This window comes from Gekko japonicus, unplaced genomic scaffold, assembly GCF_001447785.1.
Source record: "Gekko japonicus isolate JY-2015 unplaced genomic scaffold, Gekko_japonicus_V1.1 scaffold25, whole genome shotgun sequence".
NCBI classification, from domain to species: domain Eukaryota; kingdom Metazoa; phylum Chordata; class Lepidosauria; order Squamata; family Gekkonidae; genus Gekko; species Gekko japonicus.
In genome coordinates, this window is record NW_015171502.1 from 208,134 (window position 1) to 217,835 (window position 9,702).

At 55.1% G+C, this 9,702-nt stretch overlaps 1 protein-coding gene across 1 annotated transcript in view; it reads right to left on the bottom strand.

The window, feature by feature from the left end:
• Window positions 1-9,702, bottom strand: part of LOC107117088 (chromosome unknown open reading frame, human C1orf43) — a 33,718-nt gene that overhangs the window by 18,300 nt on the left and 5,716 nt on the right. Inside the window, exons 3-4 of the mRNA XM_015419124.1 lie at window positions 711-828; window positions 1-45 (exon numbers count right to left, since the gene is read on the bottom strand). Coding sequence (XP_015274610.1) covers window positions 1-45; window positions 711-828 — 163 coding nt within the window. The remainder of the gene's footprint in view (window positions 46-710; window positions 829-9,702) is intronic.

Consider the following 9,702-nt stretch of genomic DNA (forward strand, 5'->3'; position numbering starts at 1 on the left):
GGATGGCATCCAGGGCCTTCATCCTGTACAAGTAGGAATAGCAGACTGCAAGGAAACAGACAGAGGCTTGGCTCAGTACAAGGCACTTCACAGGCGATGGGGGAGGAGGAGGAGGAGAAAGGTGGAGGAGGAGATTGGATTTATCCCCCGCCCTTCACTACCCAAGGGAGTCTCAGAGCGGCTTACAATCTCCTCTCCCTTCCCCTCCCCATAACAGGCACCATGGGAGGTAGGTGGGGCTGAGAGACCTCTTTCCAGAACTCTCCTCGAGGGAACAGCTCTGACACTATGGCTTGCCCAAGGTCATCCAGCAGCTGCAAGTGGAGGAGTGGGGAATCAAACCCGGTTCTCCCAGATTAGAGTCCGCGCACTTAATCACTACACCAAAGAAGAGGTTGGATATATACCCCGCTCTTCACTACCCGAAGGAGTCTCAGAGCGACTTACAGACTCCCCCCGCCCCACAACAGACACCCTGGGAGGTAGGTGGGGCTGAGAGAGCTCTTTCCAGAACTCTCCTCGAGGGAACAGCTCTGACACTATGGCTTGCCCAAGGTCATCCAGCCGCTGCAAGTGGAGGAGGAGTGGGGAATCAAACCCGGTTCTCCCAGATCAGAGTCCGCGCACTTAACCATGACACCAGACTGGCTTATGCCCTCCCCACCACCACTACCGCAACCCTGGCTGCTGAAGGATGTGAGATACGGTACAGGGACTCCTGGGCGTCTCCAGCTGATGGAGCCGGACGTCGTCTTGGGACAAGAGCTGGGGCTCGTATTTGATGTCCTGGACCCTGGACAGCCGGATGTCGGTCTCTTCTTTCAAGCTCTGGAGGGGGGGATGGAGAGAAAACAGAAACAAGTGTTGCTGTGAGCCAGGGTCTGGTAGAACTAAACTGGAGTCCACTGCCATCTTAAAGACTGACAACATTTTTGAGAGCATAAGTAGGGTGTAACTGGGAGACCCAACTTCAAATCCCCACCAGTGTCCCCTCTAAGATGAGTGAGTGTGAGCCTGCTCACAGTGTTTTAGTCTCCGGTTCACACATTTTTGTCTTCGCTCAGGAAGGACGGCTCCAGAGCAAACTAATTAACGCAGCTGCCAAATCGCTCGCTCACAACTTTAATGCCGGCAGCTCACAAAGTAGAATTTTTGCTCACAAGACCCCACAGCTTAGAGGGTGCACTGGCCCCCACTCTTCCAGTGGAGGAGACTGGATTTATACCCCGCTGTTCACTACCTGAAGGAGTCTCAGAGTGGCTTAGAATCCCCTTCCCCTCCCCACAACAGACACCCCTGTGAGATAGGTGGGGCTGAGAGAGCTCTTTGGAGGACTGCTCTTGAGAGAACAGCTTTGAGAGAACTTGTGACTGACCCAAGGTCACACCAGCAGCTGCATGTGGAGGAGTGGGGAATCAAACCTGGTTCTCCCAGATTAGAGTCCGCGCTCCTAACCACTACACCAAGCTAGCTAGCTGGGCAACCTTGGGGCAGTCACACTCTCTCTCAGCCTTACCCGCCTCATGGAGTTGTTGATGCTGTGAACCTGGGGTCCCTGGCCTTTCAGAGCCCGTGGGTACCCTTGGAATTCCAAACCAGCGTGGTGGGCACGGCCAGAGCCGGGTGCAAAGTGGCTGCCACAGCTTACCTTCACTCATGCAACGAAGACACTTGTGCCGCAGTGACAGCTGCTGCCAAAGCAACTTTTAAAAAAATCTCTCCTCTAGCAATCAAATCTCTAAGGGCCAATCAGGAGCGTTGCTGGGCAAAAGCCTCTCTGGCCCCGCCCACTTAAAAAATACTTGGCGGGCACCAGGGAAGGGGCTGGCGGGTGCCCCGATGCCCACAGACACCACGTTGGGCGACCGCTGCTCTGAAATAAGACTGGGGAGAGGAGCAGAATAATGTTGCAAGCTGCTTTGGGTTCCCACTGGGGAGAAAAGCAGGGTATAGCTATCCAAACGGATAAACAGCAGTGGAGCTCATAAGAACATAAGAGATGCCAATGTTGGATCAGGCCAAAGGCCCATCCAGTCCAACACTCTGTGTCACACAGTGGCCAGAAATACCAGTGCCATCAGGAGGTCCACCAGTGGGGCCAGGACACCCTGTGAGGCAGGTGGGGCGGAGAGGGCTCTTTCGAGGACTGTCCTTGAGAGAACAGCTCCGAGAAAACTTGTGACTGACCCAAGGTCACCCAGCTGGCTTCATGTGGAGGAGTGGGGAATCAAACCCGGTTCTCCGAGGTTAGAGTACGCGTTCCTAACCACTACACCAAACTGAGATCCTGGACAGTGACTGCCAGGCAGAAAACATGATACTGAGCTATTGCTTAATGGGATACGGCTGCTTCCGAGTCCACAGTTTTTGCACGGTGCTCGCAGCTCAGTGGAAAAGGACCTCTTTGACCAGCAGAAGGCCCCAAGTTTAACCCCCCCCAGTGAAAAAAAGGGTCTCAAATCAGGTGCTGGGAAAGTCCCCACCTCCTTTGGCTGAGTCCCTGGAAAATTGCTCCTTGGGTAGGCCAGTCGATTCGTCTTTATTCTGGGCCACAGGCCATCCAGAAGCAGAAAGACACTACCATGGTACTAATAATTGACAAAAAAAATCTCAAAATATAGAATTCATTCTTATAAATGTTAACAGTTTGAGAACCTAAGAAAAGCCCTGCTGGATCAGACCACTGAGGGTCCATCTAGGCCAGCATCCTGCCTCACACAGTGGCCTCAACCTGTTCCCCTGGAGGGCCAACGACAGGGCAGAGAGGCTGAGGCCTTCCCCTCACAAGAACGTCAGAAGAGCCCTGCTGGGTCAGACCAGTGAGGGTCCGTCCAGTCCAGCATCCTGTCTCACGCAGCGGCCATCCAGTTCCTCTGAAGGGCCAACAACAGGGCAGGGAGGCCGAGGCCTTCCCCTCACAAGAACGTCAGAAGAGCCCTGCTGGGTCAGACCAGTGAGGGTCCGTCCAGTCCAGCATCCTGTCTCACGCAGCGGCCATCCAGTTCCTCTGAAGGGCCAACAACAGGGCAGGGAGGCCGAGGCCTTCCCCTCACAAGAACGTCAGAAGAGCCCTGCTGGGTCAGACCAGTGAGGGTCCGTCCAGTCCAGCATCCTGTCTCACGCAGCGGCCATCCAGTTCCTCTGAAGGGCCAACAACAGGGCAGGGAGGCCGAGGCCTTCCCCTCACAAGAACGTCAGAAGAGCCCTGCTGGGTCAGACCAGTGAGGGTCCGTCCAGTCCAGCATCCTGTCTCACGCAGCGGCCATCCAGTTCCTCTGAAGGGCCAACAACAGGGCAGGGAGGCCGAGGCCTTCCCCTCACAAGAACGTCAGAAGAGCCCTGCTGGGTCAGACCAGTGAGGGTCCGTCCAGTCCAGCATCCTGTCTCACGCAGCGGCCATCCAGTTCCTCTGAAGGGCCAACAACAGGGCAGGGAGGCCGAGGCCTTCCCCTCACAAGAACGTCAGAAGAGCCCTGCTGGGTCAGACCAGTGAGGGTCCGTCCAGTCCAGCATCCTGTCTCACGCAGCGGCCATCCAGTTCCTCTGAAGGGCCAACAACAGGGCAGGGAGGCCGAGGCCTTCCCCTCACAAGAACGTCAGAAGAGCCCTGCTGGGTCAGACCAGTGAGGGTCCGTCCAGTCCAGCATCCTGTCTCACGCAGCGGCCATCCAGTTCCTCTGAAGGGCCAACAACAGGGCAGGGAGGCCGAGGCCTTCCCCTCACAAGAACGTCAGAAGAGCCCTGCTGGGTCAGACCAGTGAGGGTCCGTCCAGTCCAGCATCCTGTCTCACGCAGCGGCCATCCAGTTCCTCTGAAGGGCCAACAACAGGGCAGGGAGGCCGAGGCCTTCCCCTCACAAGAACGTCAGAAGAGCCCTGCTGGGTCAGACCAGTGAGGGTCCGTCCAGTCCAGCATCCTGTCTCACGCAGCGGCCATCCAGTTCCTCTGAAGGGCCAACAACAGGGCAGGGAGGCCGAGGCCTTCCCCTCACAAGAACGTCAGAAGAGCCCTGCTGGGTCAGACCAGTGAGGGTCCGTCCAGTCCAGCATCCTGTCTCACGCAGCGGCCATCCAGTTCCTCTGAAGGGCCAACAACAGGGCAGGGAGGCCGAGGCCTTCCCCTCACAAGAACGTCAGAAGAGCCCTGCTGGGTCAGACCAGTGAGGGTCCGTCCAGTCCAGCATCCTGTCTCACGCAGCGGCCATCCAGTTCCTCTGAAGGGCCAACAACAGGGCAGGGAGGCCGAGGCCTTCCCCTCACAAGAACGTCAGAAGAGCCCTGCTGGGTCAGACCAGTGAGGGTCCGTCCAGTCCAGCATCCTGTCTCACGCAGCGGCCATCCAGTTCCTCTGAAGGGCCAACAACAGGGCAGGGAGGCCGAGGCCTTCCCCTCACAAGAACGTCAGAAGAGCCCTGCTGGGTCAGACCAGTGAGGGTCCGTCCAGTCCAGCATCCTGTCTCACGCAGCGGCCATCCAGTTCCTCTGAAGGGCCAACAACAGGGCAGGGAGGCCGAGGCCTTCCCCTCATAAGAACACCAGAAGAGCCCCGGTGGACCAACCCAGTGGTCTATTTAGTCCAGCATCTCGTCTCACACAGTGGCCAACCAGTTCCTCTGGAGGGCCAACAGCAGGGCAGAGAGAGGCCGAGGCCTTCCCCTCATAAGAACCTAAGAAGAGTCCACCTGGATCAGACCTCTGGTCCATCTTGTTTAGTATCCTGTCCCACACATTGGTTTCAACCAGTTCCTCTGGAGGGCCAACAGCAGGGCAGAGAGAGGCCGAGGCCTTCCATTGACGTTGCCTCCCGGCTCTAGGATTCAGAGGCTCAGTGCCTCTGAATGTGGAGGTTCCCCTCAGTCCCCATGGCTAGTAGCCACTGATAGACTGGTCCTCCACGAATCTATCTAATCCCCCTTTCAAGCCGTTTATTCCTGTGGCCATCACTACGTCTTCTGGCAGCGAATCCCACATTTTAACCACTCTCCATGTAAAGTGATGTTTCCTTTTGTCCGTCCTGCTCAAAGCCAGAAGAAGATCACGTGACCACCATTTCCTAATCCTTCTTGGGCGAGGGGAGGGTTCATCCACCGCATTAGGCTGTTGCAAGGGTTAAAAAGAAGGAACAGAGAATGGCGTACATGGCTCTGAGCTCTCTGGAGGAACGATGGGATAAAGACGTAATTTGTTGGAACACAATAGCATGTACAGGTGCGTGGTGGGGAGGAGGTGTTTAAAGAAAACGTCTCTCTGGTGGTGCAAGATGCAGAGGAAACGATCAGAGGTGGATTCTGGAGAGACAAATGTATTTATTAAAGACTATTTATAGCCTGCCTTCTGCACTGAGACTCCAGAGGGATTGCAGGGTAAAGAAAGAGGGGGGGGGGATAGACTCAAGTCCAGCAGCAGTTCAGAGACCAGCCACATTTTCAGGATATGAGCTTGCGAAAGTACAAGCTCCCTTTGTAAAGCTTTTAAAAAACCACAATCAAACTGGATCCAGATGGCCAGCCCTGTGGGTCTGAAGCAGTAGATCAAATTTAAAGTCCAGTGAGGCACCGCACCTTTAAGACCAACAAAGGTTTATTCACGGTATGAGTTTTCGTGTGCCAGGCACACTTTTTTCAAATACATTTGGAATGGCAGATGAGGTTCTAAGGCTGCGGTCACACGGAGCATTAGCCACGCTGCAGAGACGGAAGATAGGCGGATTTTCCGGGCGCGATCACACCGCCACATCTCTCTGCCCTGTTGTTGGCCCTCCAGAGGAGCTGGCTGAGGCCCCTGTGTCAGACGGGATGCTGGACTAGATGGATCCTCACTGCTCTGACCCAGCAGGGCTCTTCTGATGTTCTTGTGAGGGGAAGGCCTCGGCCTCTCTGCCCTGTTGTTGGCCCTCCAGAGGAGCTGGTTGAGGCCCCTGTGTGAGGTGGGATGCTGGACTAGATGGACCCTCACTGGGCTGGTCCAGCAGGGCCCTTACGATATTCTCATGAGGGGAAGGCCTCGGCCTCTCTGCCCTGTTGTTGGCCGTCCAGAGGAACTGCTTGAGGCCCCTGTGTGAGACAGGATGCTGGACTAGAGGGACCCTCACTGGTCTGACCCAGCAGGGCTCTTATGATGTTCTTATGAGCGGAAGGCCGAGGCCTCTCTGTCCTGTTGCTAGCCCTCCAGAGGAACTGGTTGAGGCCACTGTGTGAGGCAGGATGCTGGACTAGATGGACCCTCACTGGTCTGACCCAGCAGGGCTCTTCTGATGTTCTCATGAGGGGAAGGCCTCGGCCTCTCTGCCCTGTTGTTGGCCCTCCAGAGGAGCTGGTAGAGGCCGCTGCGTGAGGCAGGAGGCTGGACTAGATGGACCACTGATCTCAAACGGCAGGGCTCTTCTTATGTTCTTATAGTGGCAGCTTGATTCCATCACCCAAATGGCTACAGGACTACTTCCTCCTAGACTTCAGCCTTATTAACAAGGGAGTGTCAGGTGCAAGCACCAGAACCTAACTCTGCGTGATGGCCAGGTGATACTCATACGGGGAAGCACCACCCAAGCAAGCTATATAGTACAGAAGGGGAAGAGGAAGACATGATGGTATAGTAGTTGAAGTGCCACACTAGGATCTTGGAGACCCAGGTTCGAATCCTCACTCTGCCATGGAAGATCACTGGCTGACCTTGGGCCAGTCACACACTTTCAGCCTCACCTACCTCACAGGATTGTTGTGAGGATAAAATGGAGGAGAGGAGAAGGATGCAAGCTGCTTGGGGGTCCCACTGGGGAGAAAGGCCGGGGTATAAATAAAGTAAAATAAAATAAAGACCTGGAGCTGCCAGGAACAGCCATTGCTGTAGGAAGCCCCCAGCGACCAAAGGGACGTAAGAACCTGTTTTTATATTGCCACTTATTCCCCCCCCCCGTAATTAAGGTACATTTATGTTGCCAGAGGACCTTGCGTCACTGATAGGGTTGCCAAGTCCATCTTCCACCTCCAGCGGGGGACTTTGGGGGCGTTCCTGGAGGGGGCGGGGCATCCCCGACGTGATGACGTCACGTTGGAGATGTCCGCCCCCCCCCACCCACCCATGCGCCAGATCTCCAGAAACGGCAGTTCCCTGCACTTAAAGGAGCCGGCGTTTCCCTTTTAAATGCAGGAGCCGGCGTTTCCCCTTTAAGAGCAGCCGCGTTTCCCTTTTAAGAACACGAAGCTGGCATTTCCCTGCAAGCTTGCGGAGATCAGGCTTGGGAGGAAACACGGGTTCCACACACTTAAAGGGAGAGCGATGGGTGGCTGTGGGTGTTGGGGGTAGAAACCCCCCCCCAAAACGGGGGACCCCTGGCAAAACGGGGGGGGGTGGCAACCCTAGTCACTGAGCTTCTTTGACCACCCAAGTCCATTAAAAGAGAAGAAGAGATTGGATTTATACCCCGGCCCTTCACTTGGGAGTCTCAGAGCAGCTCCTTCCCTTCCCGTCCCCACGACAGACACCCTGTGAGGTAGGTGGGACCGAGAGAGCTCTTTCGAGAACTGCTCATGAGAGAACTTGTGACCGACCCAAGGTCACACCAGCAGCTGCAAGTGGAAGAGTCGGGAAGCAAACCTGGTTCTCCCAGATTAGAGTCTGCGCTCTTAACCGCTACGCCAGTGCCTCAGGCAGAAACAGCCTCTGGTAGGTCAGGCTGAGAACATGCGACTGGCCTGCAGGCACACAGACAGCAAGACTCAGCTGAGATCAGAGCCTGAGTCTCCCCAGTCCGAGTCTGACCTGCTACGCAGAGCCACATTTTAATGAAACTCACTGCGTTCAGAATGGCTGCCCGTACGTGGCAACCGCTCCACCAGCTAGTTAAGAGAACATCAAACTTGAACTAAAACCATAGTTTGAAGTTGGCTTATTAATTACATGGAGATAGAGCAAGACGTGAAAGGTAAAGGTTCCCTTGCTCGAAAGCCAGTCAAGTCCGACTCTAGGGTTGCGGTGCTCATCTCCGTTTCCAAGCAGAAGAGCCAGCGCTGTCCGAAGACATTTCCGTGGTCATGTGGCCGGCATGACTAAACGCCAAGGCGCACGGAACGCTGTTACCTTCCCACCGAAGTGGTACCTATTTATCTACTTGCAATTTCTTGCTTTCGAACTGCTAGGTTGGCAGGAGCTGGAACCAGAGACGGGAGCTCACTCCGTCATGCGGCACACTCGGGTCTCGAACTGCTGAACTACTGACCTTCCACAGCCTGCAGTTCAGCGTCTTAACCACTTGAGCCACCGCAGCTCCAGTCTGTCTGTAGTATTAGATAAAAGCAAGAGTCCAGTAGGACCTTAAAGACTAACACAATTTGGGGCAGGGGATGAGCTTTTGTGAGTCACCGCTCACTGCTTCAGATAGTTTAATACCCGTAGAACCTGGTTACATAACCTCTGGCCTTTAACCACGCGTTGGATTGGGTTGCTTTCGATTCAACAGATACTAATGTTGCTCTTTCGGGTAGTAGAAAAGGACAATAGTCCCAAAGCACCTTAAAGACTAACACAATTTGTGGCCGGGTGTGAGCTTTCGTGAGTCACTGCTCACTTCTCCAGGCCCAGCTAGAACGTGAATCCATCTATCCTTATACCTTGGAGAGCGGACTGATTTCAGACGCTGTATCCGAAGGAGTGAGCAGTGACTCACAAAAGTTCACACTGGCCACAAATTTTTGTTAGTCTTTAAGGTGCTATTGGACTCTTGCTCTTTATTAATTAAAGGTAAAGGTTCCCTTGCTCGGAAGCCAGTCGAATCCGACTCTAGGGTTGCGGTGCTCGTCCCCGCTTCCAAGCTGAAGAGCCAGCGCTGTCCGAAGACGTTTCCGTGGTCATGTGGACGGCATGACTAAACACCAAGGCGCACGGAACGCTGTTACCTTCCCACCGAAGTGGTCCCTATTTATCTACTTGCAATTTCTTGCTTTCGAACTGCTAGGTTGGCAGGAGCTGGAACTAGAGACGGGAGCTCACTCCGTCATGCGGCAACCCGGGTCTTTAACTCCTGAAATACCGGCCTTCCACAGCCTGCAGTTCAGCGTCTTAACCACTTGAGCCACCGCAGCTCAATTACAGTTAGTCTAAATCATGATTCCACGTTATGCTAATATCCCGGCTTAATCACGGCTTGTTTTCAGGCTGTTGTACAGTCATAGAAACACCCAACCAGACCAAAGGCCGTAAATCCAGTTTCTGTGGAGACAAACCAGGATCTGAGTGATCACCTGCAAGGAGAATCCTGGTTTCATGAACTATCTCTCTACATTATAAAGCTGATTTGGGGTGGCATCTCTCCTATGGGGTGGCAGGACTCGATTCATGCCAAAATCAGTCGGGCCGCCTGAACTGCCACTCCAAAACTCTGCCAGTTGCTGGGTGGCTGCGTGGCCTCAGTCCCAACCACACGTGCAGTGGCCAGCATGTTGCCCTCAGTGCACACACCGCTGCCGAAGATGATGACCGCTCCGCGGCCAAGACACGTGGGACGCCGAGGACGACCACGGTAGTGCCGCGCTGGTCAGCCAGCCGCCCACGGTATCTCCCCCCGCCTTCTCAGGGCCCCGCGCCACCTTTCCCCATTTGCTGGCCACGGCAGCCAGGTGGGGAAAGACCTCCTGAGGCCCCCGCGCAACCTTTCTGAGGCCTCCGCGCCACCCTATTCACCTGATCCCCCCCCCCCGCCTGGCTTCTA